The 19,685-nt window shown below is 40.4% G+C and overlaps 1 protein-coding gene across 1 annotated transcript in view; it reads left to right on the forward strand.

Annotated features, from left to right (window-relative positions):
- The first annotated feature begins 217 nt into the window (after positions 1–217).
- Positions 218–19,685, forward strand: part of LOC118398331 (sodium/hydrogen exchanger 3) — a 78,818-nt gene continuing 59,350 nt past the window's right edge. The window contains exons 1-5 of the mRNA XM_035793565.2: positions 218–536; positions 12,642–12,944; positions 13,229–13,389; positions 17,255–17,333; positions 17,977–18,154. Coding sequence (XP_035649458.1) covers positions 335–536; positions 12,642–12,944; positions 13,229–13,389; positions 17,255–17,333; positions 17,977–18,154 — 923 coding nt within the window. The 5' untranslated portion in view covers positions 218–334. The remainder of the gene's footprint in view (positions 537–12,641; positions 12,945–13,228; positions 13,390–17,254; positions 17,334–17,976; positions 18,155–19,685) is intronic.

Here is a 19,685-nt window from a genome sequence, read left to right on the forward strand (position 1 = left end):
TATATATATATATATATATTTTAAACAGGACAAATATGAAGGGGCACGTACTCGTTTGACCCCTATTGGGATGATGCCTCTGGTGTCCTGAGCCAATGAATAACAACAGGGTGGTAAGGTTGGGTAGAACTGCACCCTGGTATCGAAGAAGTGGCCCAACTAGCCTGTCTGGCTAAAGAGTGGGAGGGGCTTTCCCCTGCAGTGAAAAGGTGTACTCTAACCTGAGCAAGGACAGAGAGGAGCAAACATACTTAGGGCCAGCAGTGACAATTCAGATAGTCAGTGACAGAGGACAGAGAGGGAGCTCAAGATTTGAAAAGCATCGAGCTTGAAGATGCCAGCTCTGTGGCGCTCCACTTTCGTCCTGGGGATGGTACTGCTTTCCATTAGTAGGCCCAGCCTGGCATCTGAGGCCGTAGGACAAGGAAAAGAACATACTATCACCACCCTGCCCATCGTTATCTGGAAGTGGGAGGAAATTCATTTCCCATACCTGGTGGCACTCTGGATCCTGGTCAGCTGGCTCTGCAAACTCGGTGAGTTCCATACATGTACATCAGTGGAAGCTGGTGACATGAAAAATTAAGGAGGATGGGAGACTCACGGTATATGCTCGGAACACACGGAGACGACAAATGACGGTATGAGGCATGAGTTGAGGTGTTCATAGGCTTCAGTGCAGGACAGGCTCATCATGGATGGATGGTGTTGGAGAAGAGCTCAACTCTTCCAATGAGGGCAGGACAGGATTTGACAGGGAAGACAAAAAAACAATAACACAATACACTACACAGTTACACAAAAGATCTGAGAATGAGTTAGTCCAAGCAAGTAAAATCATTTATGTGTAATAATGTGATTGTGTTTGTGTGTGTGATTGACTCTACATACAGTAATGAGAGAAAATTGATATGGGTACTCACAGTGCTTGGAGAGGAAACATTCAATGTGCCAGTAGATGAGCAGGCACATGAGAAGTGGCATCAGTTCATATCAGGAGAGAGTTGACAATAGTTGACAGGAGGGGACTTACCTGTAAATACAAATAGCAGATACATTACATTTACATTACATTTAAGTCATTTAGCAGACGCTCTTATCTAGAGCGACTTACAAATTGGTGCATTCACCTTATGACATCCAGTGGAACAGCCACTTTACAATAGTGCATCTAAATCTTTTAAGGGGGGGGGGGTGAGAAGGATTACTTTATCCTATCCTAGGTATTCCTTAAAGAGGTGGGGTTTCAGGTGTCTCCGGAAGGTGGTGATTGACTCCGCTGTCCTGGCGTCGTGAGGGAGTGTGTTCCACCATTGGGGAGCCAGAGCAGCGAACAGTTTTGACTGGGCTGAGCGGGAACTGTACTTCCTCAGTGGTAGGGAGGCGAGAAGGCCAGAGGTGGATGAACGCAGTGCCCTTGTTTGGGTGTAGGGCCTGATCAGAGCCTGGAGGTACTGAGGTGCCGATCCCCTCACAGCTCCGTAGGCAAGCACCATGGTCTTGTAGCGGATGCAAGCTTCAACTGGAAGCCAGTGGAGAGAGCGGAGGCGCGGGGTGACGTGAGAGAACTTGGGAAGGTTGAACACCAGACGGGCTGCGGCGTTCTGGATGAGTTGTAGGGGTTTAATGGCACAGGCAGAGAGCCCAGCCAACAGCGAGTTGCAGTAATCCAGACGGGAGATGACAAGTGCCTGGATTAGGACCTGCGCCGCTTCCTGTGTGAGGCAGGGTCATCAAGCTCATTGATGAACTCTCCGAGGGGACCTGGAGGGCGATAAATGATAAGGATGTTAAGCTTGAAAGGGCTGGTAACTGTGACAGCATGAAATTCAAAGGAGGCGATAGACAGATGGGTAAGGGGAGAAAGAGAGAATGACCACTTGGGAGAGATGAGGATCCCGGTGCCACCACCCCGCTGACCAGAAGCTCTCGGGGTGTGCGAGAACACGTGGGCGGACGAAGAGAGAGCAGTAGGAGTAGCAGTGTTATCTGTGGTGATCCATGTTTCCGTCAGTGCCAAGAAGTCGAGGGACTGGAGGGAGGCATAGGCTGACATGAACTCTGCCTTGTTGGCCGCAGATCGGCAGTTCCAGAGGCTACCGGAGACCTGGAACTCCACGTGGGTCGTGCGCGCTGGGACCACCAGATTAGGGTGGCCGCGGCCACGCGGTGTGGAGCGTTTGTATGGTCTGTGCAGAGAGGAGATAACAGGGATAGACAGACACATAGTTGACAGGCTACAGAAGAGGCTACGCTAATGCAAGGAGATTGGAATGACAAGTGGACTACACGTCTCGAATGTTCAGAAAGTTAAGCTTACGTAGCAAGAATCTTATTGACTAAAATTATTAAAATGATACAGTACTGCTGAAGTAGGCTAGCTGGCAGTGGCTGCGTTGTTGACTTTGTAGGCTAGCTGGCAGTGGCTGCGTTGTTGACACTACACTAATCAAGTCGTTCCGTTGAGTGTAATAGTTTCTACAGTGCTGCTATTCGGGGGCTAGCTGGCTAGCTTGCAGTGTTGATTACGTTACGTTGCGTTAAAAGAACGACAATAGCTGGCTAGCTAACCTAGAAAATCGCTCTAGACTACACAATTATCTTTGATACACAGACGGCTATGTAGCTAGCTATGTAGCTAGCTACGATCAAACAAATCAAACCGTTGTGCTGTAATGAAATGAAATGAAAATGTGATACTACCTGTGGAGCGAAGCGGAATGCGACCGGGTTGTTGAGTGCGGAAGTTCTATTCAGTAGACGTTGGCTAGCTGTTGGCTAGCTAGCAGTGTCTCCTACGTTAAGGACGACAAATAGCTGGCTAGCTAACCTCGGTAAATTAAGATAATCACTCTAAGACTACACGCTCTAAACTACACAATTATCTTGGATACGAAGACAGCAAAGACAACTATGTAGCTAGCTAACACTACACTAATCAAGTCGTTCAGTTGAGTGTAATAGTTTCTACAGTGCTGCTATTCGGTAGACGGTGGACGTTTGCTAGCTGGCTAGCTGCTGGGCAGATAGCAGTGTAGACTACGTTAGGACGACGAAATACGAAGTTGCAATAGAAGTGCTGACTGTTTCACTTTGTTGTCCTCTTTCTTTTCCTTTTTCTTCTGTCCTTCTTTTGTCCTTATTTTGTCTTCCTTTCTTCTGTTAACTAGATATTTTTTGTTGTTATTCTTTCCATTACAGCTGTGCCATCGTAGGTTTGGGCAACGAGTTTCTCCATGAAGTTAAACTCAGACATATCAGAATTCACAAAGTCAAACACAGACTGCACATCTTGCCCAACCAACACATCAAAGTAGACAAAAAAAACATTCCTGAATAAATCCCTGATCATCCACATACCTGACAGTAACTGACAACTGCAAGCAGACTGGTTGCACCATCCCAGCCTATGGAGGGACCCGTTTTTCCTAATCAGGTGACATGGTTTAAAAAAACTCCTGAAAAAACTCCTGGCCCTGGGGGGATGAAAATCCTGTCAAACTGCAATAACCTTAAAACTTGTTTATATGAATTATATTTAGACTAGATTAAGAGGGTGGATTTCCTCTATTCAGACGCAGAGATAACAACTGATAGCGAATAAAACTCACAGGGCTGAGCTTGCTTAATGCATGTTTGCATCATGCAGGCCTATGCAACTGTAGACCTATCATCACTATTATGTTGGTTGATTAATTCCAGTGAATTATTTTGAATTGAAAACGTATAGGCAGCCTAGCCAAGTTGGAATATAAACCAAATTTGATAACATTCACATTTTCTCCTCACACAAATGGACTATAAATACATAACGTTACCCATTTGTTTAACCTGAGCAGATGGACAGGGTGCATAGGCTGTATGCAGCTGCTATTATTAGTAGCCTACAGTTGATCAGACTGAAAAATCGTCTCGTTTTCATCCCATACAGTATGTCAGATCTCTAATGCAGGGGATCTTAAACATGTTCAGCCTGGGACCCAAATTAGAAATGCTGTGTTTTCCTGGGACCCAAGCTGAGGAAAATATATTCAACTATACATAAATATCGGTACATTTCATTCCCCTTATGCCTAAAACAAATGCAATATAGACAAAAACAAATAACAATTAAATTAAATAGCCATTTAAATATCTATTCATGTTTATTTCCCCCCATTAAAAACACTCTTACGTATCTGTCTAGGTTGGAACTGTTGCTGTTAAAATACAATACATCATTATCATTCTGAACTGGAATTAACCGATTGATCACATCACACAGATGAATAACAGAACACACACACACACGCACGCACACACACACACACACACACACACACACACACACACACACACACACACACACACACACACACACACACACACACACACACACACACACACACACACACACACACACACACACACACACACAGGCTTTTTGATAGTGCAACCCTAACTAACAGTACAGATGAAAAATGACCAGGCCTACTGTACATCTTACTGTTGAAATTATTGTTGAAAGAAAGTCTAGGTTGGAACTGCTGCTGTTAAAATACAATACATATTTTTTTATTATTTTTAAACTGATTGGTCACATCACTCAGATGTAGACCATAAAACACACACACACACAGTCCTAATGAGAGCATGTCTATTCTGGGTTCCATTTTCTCCTGTAATTTGTAGAAACTAATTTGAATTGAACAATATTTAAAAAATGCCCAACTATCACTTTTCACTCTCAATCTCTAACCAATAATGTCAAGGACTTACCAAGCTTCTCAACACATAGAACCCCCCATAATGCTCTGCGGCACAAACCCAATACAACACACTAGGATCATTCTTTCTTATGATTAGATGGACAACATGTCAGTTCATACTGCAAAATCTTTGATTGGTTGGAGGTCGTCCTCCAGAAGTGGTCATAATTACCATGTAGGTCTATGGAAGGGGGTGAGGCCTACGAGACTTCTAGGTTTTGTATTGAAGTTAATGTAGCCAGAGGAAAATGGAAGCTAGTTGTCAACCGGCTTTGCCATAATGCTACCCCAGAGAGTGCTGTTGAAGTTACTATAGACCTTAATTGAAAAACTGTGTGTTTAAATAAATTATTTAATGAAATATTAATATATTTACTATAGTTTGATCTATAAAGGATAACTTTGTTCAACAATTTTTATTTTTTATGAAATTTCATTGAGGAGGACAGTCCTCCCCTTCCTCTTCTGAGGAGCCTCCACTGATTTACATCCCCTTCCCCAGGCTACTCATCTTTATAGTATTTCATCGTACCATAGATTGCCACCCTCTATTCACGCTCTGAGAGTTTGTTTGCTAACGCTTTACTATACCCTGAGTCATAAGAACCAACATTAAACTGTCATAATCAATACATAACAGATGTTATAAACCAAGCTGATGTCAGCTTAAGACAATGACTTTACACTGTCGTGACACAGCAAATTAACCGTGTGTTAGTGTAAAATTGTTCTTTGCAGATTTGGACGTCAGGGGACCATTTAATTGATGCAGGACTTATTTATGTGTTTCGACAGAAAAGCGATAATGTAATTTGTGGTAATGTATATGCGTATGTACAGATATGAGCTATGGAGTGTCATCTTTTGAATGTTAACTGTTAAAGGTAATGGAGCATCTACCATGTTTAGGTCTTGATTGTTGTGGTGACATGGTGGTCAATAGCAATGTGAGTGTACACACCAGACACAATTGAGTTGTGACATTGATTACACTTTTTGTGTGTTTGTGTAAATGTGCATACACTGTGCATAGATCGGTACAGTGCCTTCACAAAGTATTCACCCCCCTTGAATTTTTACACATTTTGTTATAATAAAGTGGGATTCAAATGGATTTAATTGTATTTTTTTTCCAATTATCTACACAAAATACAACAAAAAAAGTGGAAGAAAAGTCTAACATGTCAAAATAAATATATACAGTATATATGAAAAATACACTATACTGTATCCTGATAAGATAAGTATTCAACTCCCTGTTGGAATCAACTTCGGCAGCGATTTAACGCTGTGAGTCGTTCTGGGTAAGTCTCTTAGAGCTTTGCAAACCTCTATTGTTCAATAGTTGCACATTATTCTTTAAAAAAATATTCAAACTCAGTCAATATAGTTGTTGATCATTGCTAGACAGCCATTTTCAAGTCTTGCCATAGATTTTCAAGCCGATTTAAGTCAAAACTAGAGGTGTGCCGAGTACTCTTATTTTTTGTAATTATCCGTGATGGAATCATTATTTTCAGCAGCCAAGCACGCATATCTCTTTTACTCAAATATAATCTGTATCTAGTCATTGTTGTTCAATCTACTTATTTCTTGTCGACTTTGCTGAGGCCATATGGTTGTTTTTGTCTGTCTACTCGGTATTGTTTAGTAGGCCTACTTTGTCAATATAATTATTCCATTGCTGACAACGTCTGTGTTATGTTGTGATCCAAGCCCATGCTTGCTTGCTATTATTATTTATTTGAATGCGCACAGGCATGTTCACCGAGAGACAAATCATTAGAAAATAAAATGGCAAATGTATATGGTTAATTTTTAATCCACTGTCAGGCATATGTGTATAGGTGGCAGGGAAGTCAGGCGCAGGAGAGTCAAACGGAGTGTAAAATGGAGTCTTTTAATAATGCCCTAGTAACATGCTCCATAACACTAAACAGGAAAAGAACATAAACAAAATATGGGTACGAAGACCCGTCGCGCACCTATACAACACTACACTGACAATAAACAATCTCTGACAAAGACATGAGGGGAAAAAGAGGGTTAAATACACAACAGGTAATGAATGGGATTGAAAACAGGTGTGTGGGAAGACAAGACAAAACCAATGGAATATGAAAAATGGATCAATGATGGCTAGAAGACCGGTGACGTCGAACGCCGAGCACTGCCCGAACAAGGGGAGGCAACGACTTCTGCAGAATTCGTGACATCCACATTTTTATAGGGGTAGATTGTTTATTTTAGTAATACAAACGTTTTGCTCCTCTCAAATGTGAAACAATATATGGGGCAAACAAATTAACCTACCTTCATCTAAATCTGTGTCTGGAATAAATGCAGGCAGTAGTAGCCAGCCATGCATTAGGCTATTTTTGTGCATTTTTATCTGTCGAGGTCGTTTAACAATGTGTGTGAATGAGTGAAAGAACAGCGATGCGCTCTGAGATGCACTCTTGAGTGATAGTGCTGTAACGCACACTTGAGGTATAGGCTTTACCGGCATTTAAAGCTTTTGAGTTTTCCAATCACGAGTAAATCCGATTACGAGTATCAAGTGTGATAAAATGGATATGATTATGAGTACGAGTATGACGAATCAGTACACCAGTCAAAACGGGGAGGCAGGGTAGCCTAGTGGTTAGAGCATTGGACAAGTAACCGAAAGGTTGCAAGTTCGAATCCCCGAGCTGACAAGGTACAAATCTGTCATTCTGCCCCTGAACAGGCAGTTAACCCACTGTTCCTAGGCCGTCATTGAAAATAAGAATTTCTTCTTAACTGACTTGCCTAGTAAAATAAAGGTAAAAAAAAAAAAACTAGAACATTCCATGTTGTCTTGGTAAGCAACGCTAGTGTGGCCTTGTGTTTTAGGTTATTGTAATACTGAAAGGTGAATGTGTCTCCCAGTGCCTGTTGGAAACCAGACTGAACCATGTTTTCCACTAGGAATTTGCCTGTGATTAGCTATATTCTGTTTCTTTTCATCATAAAACCTTCCTAGTCATTGCCAATGACAAGCATACCCATAACATGAGGCAGCCATCACTCTTGAAAATAAATATGAAGCTTGGTACTCAGTGATTGCTGTGTTGGATTTGCACCAACCTTAACAGTTCGTATTCAGGACATAAAGTACATTTCTTGCCACATTTGTTGCAGTTTTACTTAATAACTTATTGCAAACAGGATACATGTTTTGGAATGTATTTATTCTGTACAGGCTTCCTTCTTTCCACTCTGTCTATTAGGTTAGTATTGTGGAGTAATTACAATGTTGTTGTTCCATCCTCAGTTTTCTCCTATCACAGCCATTAAAATCTGTAACTGTTTTAAAGTCAACATTGGCCTCATGTTGAAATCCCTGAGTGGTTTCCTTCCTCGCCGGCAACTTAGTTAGGAAGGATGCCTGTATCTTTGTAGTGACTGGGTGTATTGACTGAGAGACCATAAAATTGTTGTATGTTTGGGGTACAGAGAAGAGATAGTCATTCAAAAATCATGTTAAACACTGTTATTGCACAGAGTGAGTGTGACTTGTTGTGATGTATGTGACTTGTTAAGCAAATTTTTACTCCTGAACTTATTTAGGCTTGCCAAAAAAAAGGGGTTGAATACTTATTTACTCAAGACATTTAAGCTTTTAATTTGTGATTAATTTGTAAACATTTTGAAAAACATAATTCAACTTTGGCATTATGGGGTATTGTCAATATAATCCATTTTAAATTCAGGCTGTAACACACAAAATGTGGAAAAAGTAAAGGGGTGTGAATAGTTTCTGAAGACACTGTACATAAAGATACTGCTATGGCTGTCGTTGGAATGAGACCAAGGTGCAGCGTAGTAGGCGTACATTTTGAATTTATTAAACGACATGTAAAGTATAGTAGCGCTAAACCAGCAACTAACAAAAACAAGATCCCACAATAGAAAGTGGGAAAAGGGCTGTCTAAGTATGATCCCCAATCAGAGACAACGATAGACAGCTGCCTCTGATTGGGAACCATACTCAGCCAAAAAGAAAGAAATAGACAACATAGAATGCCCACCCCAAATCACACCCTGACCTAACCAAGTAGAGAAATAAAACGGCTCTCTAAGGTCAGGGCGTGACAGATACAGTACATGTGGGGAGTGTATTTGCCATGCATATGATGGAGGAAATGCACAGCATTTAGTATTGCAGGCAGATATAGACTACATATAGATTTACATATGGGCTCTCCTTGCAGATTACCTCAAATTTTGCTGGTCATTAATCCCTTAATTTTACCCTATGCTGACGTCTGTGAAACAGCCCCTCAAAACGTATCCACAGTATTTACACTGGTGACTCTGAGGGGCACTTATTAAACAGCTTCAAGAATACAACACAAGCTAATACTTATTTGACGCCATTAACATTAGCATTGTTTTACAGAACTAATAGAAAAATTACATAAGCACAGTTGAGTATAACACCTTGAAGGTTATGTCCATGGTTATAAAGGAATACACAGAATGCATTATGCTCCATACATAAATACTGTGTGTTACAGTAGAAATGACATAACACGATATACAGAAACATTATTATAATAAGATAATAATGCACTTTGATAGAAATGCCCACAGTAATTATTAGTAAGGAAAACAACAATGAAGGCAATGCGCCGGGGCTAAAAGTTCTGTCAGGTTCTGTTTTGACTGGAGATGCGCAAATGTCTGCATACTTGACCTGAGGAAACAATGGTAGAGTGCTTGGGCTTCATGGAAGAGAGAAGTTTGTCTGACTCATCTAGCTAATCCTTGCCTTACATTTACATTTACATTTAAGTAATTTAGCAGACGCTCTTATCCAGAGCGACTTACAAGAATTCCTCCGCCACAGTGAAATGGGCTACTTTCTACGTGAATGAATGAGGAGGTGGAACGCACCTACCTCACTGTTACAAAATAATGTACCATTGACTAGTTGAAACATTTTCTATAGATAATTAGCAAGCAGCGTGCCTTGGTTTGAGGGCAGCTATGGTTAAATATTCTTTATTTGTCAAAAAGCAGTCAAGCATCGATCATCAAGTGACCCGAATCAGACCCTCAATATTTATTTGAAAGGACCTTCAAGATCACTGTGCACTTTCAACACCCTGTGAAGTTCATCATAAGTTATTTCATCTGTAGCCTAATCAATTGCATGGTTTCCCGAGTCTAAGTGGGATGGCCACACACCATATCATCGAGTGACTCCAAGTTTACTTCGACATGATGGTTTTTCTATCAATATATTTGCACATAAATGCATTTCCACCTCCATTTCTACCATAATTAATTTTACCAGCACAAAAAGATCCCACCATGTCGAAGGAACCAATTATCTGTCAGCATTTATATTTTACTTGCATAAAAATCTGTAGACAGAAACGGGGTTAGTGAATGAATTCTGACATCACATGCATAAGAAAACTCACTCAGGGGGGACTGTTAGATATTTATGATTATTTATTTGAATTGCGCGCCCTCCAGTTTCACCGGAAGTTGTCGCTAGCGGGAAGCCTAGCCCTATTAACTGAGCTTCAGGCTGCCAGAGGCAACACTTAAAACACCTAAGCAAAATATATAGCCCTGAGTCCTCTGGTTGGATGACAAATCCAGAGGTTACTGTTCAGTTAGTGAAAATGTTCACTTTGAGATAGAAGCCAGCCGGCTTGGTAGGAATTGATCCTGTGGACGAAGTTAAAGAAGGAGTGATGGCATGGAATCTGAAAAAGCATTACCGACTTTATAAACTTGCCTCTCTCCACTAATCCAGACTGATTGAGTGATGAGAACATTTATAACGGCACATTGCTGGTTAATCATACTCCAGGGACAGAAAAAAATGACACTTTCTCAGTCTTCTGAAATGGTTGATCATTTGCAAGTTTCGCAACCTCACACATTTGAATCCTTTTGCTTTACCTTTTAGTTCCGGCTTTGAGTTTCAACACCTGCCTTTGTGTAAAGCCCAATAATGTTGCCAGGTAGGAACAGATGTCAATGTCAGACTCCCTTGTATCCTGTGGACATTTTGATCCCTTTATTGATAAACAATCAAAAAAGTGTAAGGAGGCCGCAGCCTGTAGGCCTAATCATAAAGCGTCTTAGAGTAGGAATGCTGATCTATGATCAGGTCCTCCCAGTCCATGAGATATGCAGTAGGATCTTTAAGCCACAACAGAGGATATAGTATATCAGCACTCCTACTCTAAGATTCTTTATGAATACAACTCCAGGGATCAAGAAAGTGTAAGGAGGCCTGACTAATTAGCTAACTACGCTAAAATTATGCCAGCATCTTGGCTGTGAAAAATTTACTTCAAAGATTTATCAGGCAGTGAGCACCATTTTTGGGACCACAGCCCAGATTCACAAAACCATCTTAAGAAGACATTTCTTCCTAAGTGCCATTTTTTCCTGAACTTTATTCGTATTTAGAAGAAACTTACAAAAAGTTGCTATTCCTCAAAAAAGTTATTGAAAATGTTCTTAAGTTTCTTCCCATGTTTCATCTTAAGGAAGTAGTTAAGACACATTTCTTAATGTTCTTAAGATAGCTTATTCTCATGGATGTGAGAAAATAAGCTAATGAAAGAAATTGAACATGTTTTTAAAAAATCAGTATTGATTGTTTGAAATCCCCCCCAAAATAAATTGACCAGTAATATCAGTAAGAAATATGCTAGTTAGTAGGCTAACTTGGTTGCATAGCAACAATCATCTTAAAATAGTTAAGAAGATCGTAAGAAAACTTTGAGAAGTTTTAAGAAAATCATACATTTTTTAGAAATGTTTGAGGAATTGCACCTAAACTTTCTTATGAACTTCTTTTTTTCTTAAGAAGCTCCTTACGTTTTTGCGTAAGAAGTGTTTTGTGAATCTGTGCCCAGGGCCTGGTTTCGCAAAAGCATTTTCAGGCCAAGTTGATTGTTAGAAACTTCGTAGGAGCATCATTAAATCTCTGAGCTGTTTCCCAAAACCATTGTTTCTAAAGTGTCTCTTGAAAAAGCTTGTTATTTAATGACTGCCTCAGACCACTCGTAGAACAGCTAAGGTTGTCGTTAGATACTTTTGCGCCCTTCCGCGTCACTTTATTCTCAGAAGATTTCCGCTGAACACAAAATCAAGATATTAATCTGTCTTCCTGTGACGACCTATAACTTCAGAACAAATGTGACTACACATACAAAGTTACCAATTTCTTTTCATTGTTACAAACGAAAAATACAAATTTGATTAAATGAAAACCGAGATGACTGTATTAGAAATATAAATACAGTGTAGGCTACACACTGTATCTCTGTTATTTCAATGACCTTACAATCAATTTCATGCTCATTCAGTTGAGTTTAATTGAGCTATTTGTATGTTACTGTCTGTAATTTTTGCTTCAATATATTTCAATATGTTTAACATGTGCACAATAATGTGTCAAATCTTGATTTTGTGCATTATTATAGGGTAAGCATTATAATAAGCCGCCTCAATATTTGTTGCCATAGGTGATAATATCTCTCTAGGATCTGATCCCTTGTCAGTATTGTGGATTAATTATAATGTTAGGTCAAATATGAAAAGTAGAATGCTGATCCGAGAGTAGTGCTGCCTTTATTTCAATCCACGACGCACTTACTCAACGTTTTCTCTGCATGATGTTTTGGGAAATGCGTGTTACAACTTCGGCCATTGTGGGAAAGATGCATCATTAAAACATTCGTAAGCCTAAGTACAATCGCTATGGGGAAACCGGGCTCAGGTCTGTTTGACTTGGCGCCACCTGAATCTACCAAATTATGAAATTTTGTCTTTCATTCACTCTGCGTATCTCTGAATTTGTCTCTTTTGTCCTTGTCTTGCTCTGTTCACCAGTATTCCAGCTGAACCCGTGCCTAACCAGAGTGATCCCGGAGAGCGGCCTCCTCATTTGCATCGGTTGGGTCCTGGGCGGCATCATCTATGGGGCAGACAAGGTGCAGACCTTCAGGCTGCAGCCCTTCACCTTCTTCTTCTACCTGCTGCCCCAGATCGTCCTGGACGCGGGCTACTCCATGCCCAACAAGCTGTTCTTCGGCAACTTGGGCGCCATCCTGGTTTACGCTGTTATTGGCACCTGCTGGAACGCTGCCACTTTGGGACTCGCCCTTTGGGGGTGCTGGTTGGGCGGGGCCATGGGTAAGGCAGGCAACCTATGCGTCCCAAATAGCACCCGATTTCCTATGCTAGTGCACTACTTTGACCAGAAGACCCTGGTCAATAGCAGTGCACTATATAGGGAATAGGGTGCCATTTGGGACAGGCCCAACCAAAGTCTGAACTGACCACCATAGAGCAGATCAACATAAAAGACAGGTTCTTCTATAGTTTTACGATGACTGAAACTGGCATTTGTCAGAGTTAACGTGTAAGGTAGATCAAAGGTCTGAGATCATAACACCTTTTACCCTGGGCCTCTGTAGGTAATATCGACACTGGTCTCCTGCAGTTGTTGTTGTTTGGGAGTCTGATTGCTGCTGTGGACCCCGTGGCTGTGATTGCCGTGTTTGAGGAGGTCCATGTCAACGAGGTCCTGTACATCCTGGTGTTTGGGGAGTCCCTTCTCAACGACGGCGTCACAGTGGTCAGTCTCACAAACTTGATCATCCTCATTCATCATTATTAGGATGCGTCCCAAATTGCACACTTTTCCCTATATCAGCCATACTCAATAGGTGGTGTCAATACGGACTGTGGGCCTCAAGCTGCAATGTCGTTATTTGGCAGGGCATCAGCAGTTTTACTTTTTTATTGTCAGTCATTGCTTACTTTAGAAAGCTATTTATTACAGTTAATCAACTAGCCCATGTCAACATTTTTAGCTAGGTTTTTCAGACCCATTGATTTTGTTGTAATGTTCGAGTTGCTCAGATATCACATGAACATACAAAAGAAAACATGGAAAAATCTATTTAATTGCAGGATATTAGCCATAGTTGATCATACTTCATGTAAGAAAATTGACATGCAGGCTAATGAAATCATTATGGAGAGCAGACCAAGCTGTAACAGTTTGAACCTGACCTATGGCACAATAGTTGGGCCTGTCATCCCACTGGGCACACCACGTCATTTCAATGTGGACATTTAGGTCATATTTGCTTGAGATGTTGATCAATGACATTTCGACCATTATTCACCCACTCAAAAAGGCAGACGGAGTTTGTTGAATTTCCAATGTGTTATAACACTTCTTTCAACCATCTAAAAGCACAAGCACATACCAATGGAAAAACAATGTCTTAATTTTGGTTTAGTTGTCATCTAAATATGTTTCAACCAATTTAAATGCACAGAAAAGTTAAAGTGTGTTTATTTATACCACAACTTAATGTGTTATCACTGTGCTTCATCTAGAAACACAATCAAATGACCTGAATTGCAGTTGAGATTACATTCAAAGTAAATAGTGCAAGTAATCAATGCTGTTTGAGATTTTAAAATATTTTTTATTTAACTAGGCAAGTCAGTTAAGAACAAATTCTTATTTTCAATGACGGCCTAGGAACAGTGGGTTAACTGCCTGTTCAGGGGCAGAATGACAGATTTGTACCTTGTCAGCTAGGGGGTTTGAACTTGCAACCTTCTGGTTACTAGTCCAACACTCTAGCCACTAGGCTACCCTGCGCAGATTATTATAGCAATTGTGAAGAGCTCTAAAAAAAGACCTGCATCCTTTTCATGCTACAGTGTCTTCAGAAAGTATTCATACCACTTGACTTATATAAAAAAAAAGTGTTCCAGCCTGAATTCAAAATTGATTAAATATACACTACCGTTCAAAAGTTTGGGGTCACTTAGAAATGTCCTTGTCCATTAAAATAACATAAAATTGATCAGAAATACAGTGTAGACATTGTTAATGTTGTAAATGAGTAGTGTAGCTGGAGGCCCGGCGTACAGAGGCCCATTTTCAGCAACCATCACTCCTGCGTTCCAATGGCACATTTTGTCTAGCTAATCCAAGTTTATCATTTTAAAAGGCTAATTGATCATTAGAAAACCGTTTTGCAATTATGTTAGCACAGCTGAAAACTGTAGTCCTGATTAAAGAAGAAATAAAACTGGCCTTCTTTAGAGTATCTGGAGCATCAGCATTTGTGGGTTCGATTACAGGCTCAAAATGGCCAGAAACAAAGACCTGTCTTCTGAAACTCGTCAGTCTATTCTTGTTCGGAGAAATGAAGGCTATTCCATGTGATAAATTGCCAAGAATCTGAAGATCTCATACAACGCTGTGTACTACTCCCTTCACGGAACAGCGCAAACTGGCTCTAACTAGAATAGAAAGAGGAGTGGGAGGCCCCGGTGCACAACTGAGCAAGAGGACAAGTACATTAGCGTGTCTAGTTTGAGAAACAGATGCCTCACAAGTCTTCAACTGGCAGCTTCATTAAATATTACCCGTAAAACACCAGTCTCAACGTCAACAGTGAAGAGGCGACTCCGGGATGCTGGCCTTCTAAGCAGAGCTCCTCTGTCCTGTGTCTGTGTTCTTTTGCCCATCTTAAACTTTTCTTTTTATTGGCCAGTCTGAGATTTGGCTTTTTCTTTGCAGTTCTGACAAGATTCTCTGATCTGATGAAACCAAGATTGAACTCTTTGGCCTGAATGCAAAGTGTCACGTCTGGAGGAAACCTGGCACATGGTGAAGCATGGGGGAGGCAGCATCATACTATGGGGAAGCTTGAAACCCTAGGCATACAGTATATGTATTGTCTATTTTAGTTGGATCCTGGGTTGAAAGACACTATATATACAAAAGTATGTGGACACCCCTACAAATTCTGGATTCGGCTGTTTCAGCAATAGCCATTGCTGACAGGTGCATAAAATCGAGCACACAGCCATGCAATCTCCAGTAGACAAACATTGACAGTAGAAAAGCCTTACTGAAGAGCTCAGTGAATTTCAACGTGGCACTGTCATGACGCCACCTTTCCAAATAGTCAGTTCATCAAATTTCTGCCCTACTTAGAGCTGCCCCCGTCAACTGGAAGTGATGTTATTGTGATGTGGAAACTTAAATTATATTTAAAAAATGTAGATATGAACACACTAGTAATAGATCATTTGTTGTATCGCTGAGAAAAGGGGACACAGTCTTCCAGTCATCCACTGCTCCACACACATGAACTGAAATTTGGCTAACTTTTAGAAGTTTAGCAACCATAGCTGTAGATACATCAACTTTCCAGTAGGAGGTGCTGCCTGGCATTAACTTTTCTGATATTGGATATAATGTTGAAGATCTGACTTTGTTTCAGGTACAAATTCAACATATTTTATACAAGGTTTATCTATGTTGAAAATGGGTTACCATAATGACATAATCCTGGGGTAGAAATGTCACCCTCAAAACAACAGTTGTTGACTTTTTACAAATCCAATATATTTTCCACGTAGATTGCACATCACAATTTGTTGACATATTACATTGAACATTAATTCAACATTTTTTGTGCCCAGTGGGATTGTATTTAAGTAAAAGTTTTACCCTCAATTCAATCTTTGCAACGCTGGTTGAAATTAGATCAACCAGTACTGTTTTCATAACTTTTGCAAATCTAAATGTGTTTTATGCTCATATTCCATATCACAATACGTTGATAAATTACATTGAAACAATGCTGATTCAACTTTTTTTTTTTTACAATTTGTGCGTAAGGCGCTCTAACCGTATTTGTTCCATGATGCAGCCTAAGGTTGATAAAAAATTATATATATTTCACTTTAAGTGTTTTTAAATCTATGCATGGGTTTTTGAAACAGATTAATATGCAGATGCATCTCCATTCTGAACACCTTCTCCATAAGCTACATACTAATGTTGTGCCAAAAAAAATCAGTATTTAAAGGGATTTAGATAAATGAACCGAAAAACTCCTTGATCAAATTGGTAGGCCACCCAGTGGGTGTGTTTTCTGGCATTTAGTTAAATGTATTCAGTGCTCACAAGGGTGCTACACACACAAACCTTGTTACACACGTGCATAGGGTAAGTCTGAATACGCCCCTTGGTAAGGAATAGGGTGCCATTTGGAACACAGTTAATGTGTATACTACAGTTTTTTGCAAAACACATTCACTTAACTTTTTGTAATGTGTTAAATAAGAAGTATGTGGACATCCAAGTGTAATGACATTCATCATTGGAAACCTTAACCCGACAAATGAAGTACAAAGGCAATACACAAGACAAGGCACGTTGACTGAACTGCACCGGTTAGTCACATGCTTTACTCCAGAGAATGCTGTCTGTTTGTAGGCCTATATAACATAAATCATATACAAATAGTCTAAGAATACATTTTAAATCTAATGGGTTATATTACACAATTGATTCAATTAATTGTAACACATTAAATAATGTAAAGTTCAATTTATTTGGTTGCTTAACCCCCCCAACTCCTTAGTGACCGGTCATCTTTATTTCCATGCTCCCTCAGGTGCTGTTCAATGTGTTTGATGCATTTGTGTCGCTTGGAGGGGCACAAATCGACGCTGTAGAGATCATCAAAGGCATAAGTGAGTAAGAGCGCCACACCATGGCTACGTCCAAAATTGCACTCTATTACTTATATATTGCAATTATTTTACATTTGACATTTTAGTCATTTAGGAGACACTCTTATCCAGAACAACTTACAGTAGTGAGTGCATGCATTTTTTCCAACTTCCTTATATAGTGCACTTATCTGCGCTATGTAAGGAATAAGGTGCCAGTGTTTGATTCTCAGGCCAACAAATAGAGCCCTGTCAGATAGTCAATAGGTACAGCTTATTGTGCCATCTTTAAGCAAACTGTAAAGGTAATGCAACAAGCAATAGAGTATGTAATCTGTCTAACCCAGGGGTAGGGAACCCTGGTCCTGGAGAGCGTTTTTTATTTAATCGACCTGGAAGACCAGGTATGTTAAATTTAGGCAATCACTGAACTGATACATAGGCTCAGTTGGTCAGGTGGGGTATCTAGTTGGGAAAAAGTCCTGCATTACCTGAGGCTTTCCAGGAACAGAGTTGCATACCCCTGGTCTTACTAACATTTTATGTATTCATTTAATAATGACTTACTTTGTTCCCTGTTTGCCCCTATATGTCCTTCTGACTCTCTTCTTCTTCCTCCTCTTTCTTTTATCACCTTTCTCTCTTCCTCCTCTGCTCTGTGTAGTCTCATTCTTCGTGGTGGCGGTTGGAGGCTCCCTGGTTGGTGTCGTCTTTGCTCTGCTGATCTCGCTCCTAACCAGATGCACCAAGAACATCCAGATTATCGAGCCAGGCTTCATCTTCGTCCTGGGCTACCTCTCTTACCTCACAGCCGAGATGCTCTCCCTATCCGCTATCCTGTCGTAAGTCTTTCTGAGTGTTATGTTGATTTATTAGGCCATTTACTGTATACCCTTTCTGTTAGGTTTTCAGTGGAACACCCCTTAACATGATATTTCCACTTACCTTGCCTTAGTTTTTAGATATGTGTTTCAGTTACTTAGTACACTCTTAGAAAAAAAGGAGTTATTGTAGGGAAGTCGGTTGACTAAAGACCAGGCCAATTCCAAATGCCTGGCAGTTGGCAGACCATACCCACACATCTACAACGGTAGAGATGAAAAGACGTGACACTACCCAGCAAATCTTTTCCCCCATTCCCAATGCACTTTGGATTAAGGCTTCTGCATGCTTCCCAGACAAAACCGTTTGGAAGAGTTTGTGCATATATTATGATAACATTTTGTGACGTTATTGTTTGTTTTGGACTTTTTGGCTATTCGGTCACACCAATTTGACCGAAGTCGGTAGCCATAGTCTATGCACCTTTTTTGGTGATTGGTCAACAGTAGGGATTCTTCAATAAAGTATTGGGTGTCATTCAACGAGAGATGACTCGATTTCATGCACATTTTTTCATTGAGAAATGCTGCACCAAACATCTTAAGCGTAAAATTGCGTAACTAAGATCTCCTTGGCAAAAAGGTCCAAATTAATGACAGATTTCTTGAGTTACCTTATATTAATTCGGACTGTTTTGAGGGTGGTTATGGCTTCTCAAAATGGACAAACAGTGCTATCATATTTTTTTTTTTTAAAGACGAAGGTCTTTTAAGGGAGTATGCAAGCTCATGGTTCGTGTGAAGCTGACTGAATTATGCTGATGCCTTTACAAGATAACAGTCCAGAGGGCCATTACATGGTAGAACATCCACTTCACACGTTCTATCCAAGACAGGGTGACACAGTAATAGCAGAGGCCCCCCAAATGGTTTGCCCTGCTCTAATAGGACAGAATCCATTCAAATGGAACCAGGAAAACATTATTATTAACACCAAAAACCTTGCTTTGTGTGAGAAATCATTACATAAGGATCCAGGCTGGGAGGCAAGTGTACTGATGCATGCTATGATCATTGTGTGCTGTAGAAATGCTAAATTATATTGTGTATTCTACACTTTGTGAATAACTTCTATTTCAAAGAGAGCAGGTAATGTTTTGTATCATTATGTAGGGAACATTATGCCCTGAACAATGACCCACCTTTTCCGGTTGTAAAAAGGATTTATCCATCAATAATGGAATAATATTAAATTCCCTAATGAAAGGAACTCTGCTCCCTGGGGCTGGGTGCACCTCCTGCTAAGCGGGACCACAGAATGTTTCAGCCAATCAGGCAAGGAGCCTCAGCACCTAGCCTCGCCCTCACTGTCCATTCGACCTGAACAATAAAAGCGTGGCTCGAATAATAGCCACAGCCGACCAAAATCCTTCTGCTGCCCGGACATCAGCGTAGTTGGTAACTGGAAAGCGCCCCTTGCTTATTGATCCCCTCGATCTCAATAAGTGGTGGCCAAACAACAAATATTGGATTTTTAATGTCACAATGGCTC

This window comes from Oncorhynchus keta, chromosome 19 (genome assembly GCF_023373465.1).
Source record: "Oncorhynchus keta strain PuntledgeMale-10-30-2019 chromosome 19, Oket_V2, whole genome shotgun sequence".
Taxonomy (NCBI): domain Eukaryota; kingdom Metazoa; phylum Chordata; class Actinopteri; order Salmoniformes; family Salmonidae; genus Oncorhynchus; species Oncorhynchus keta.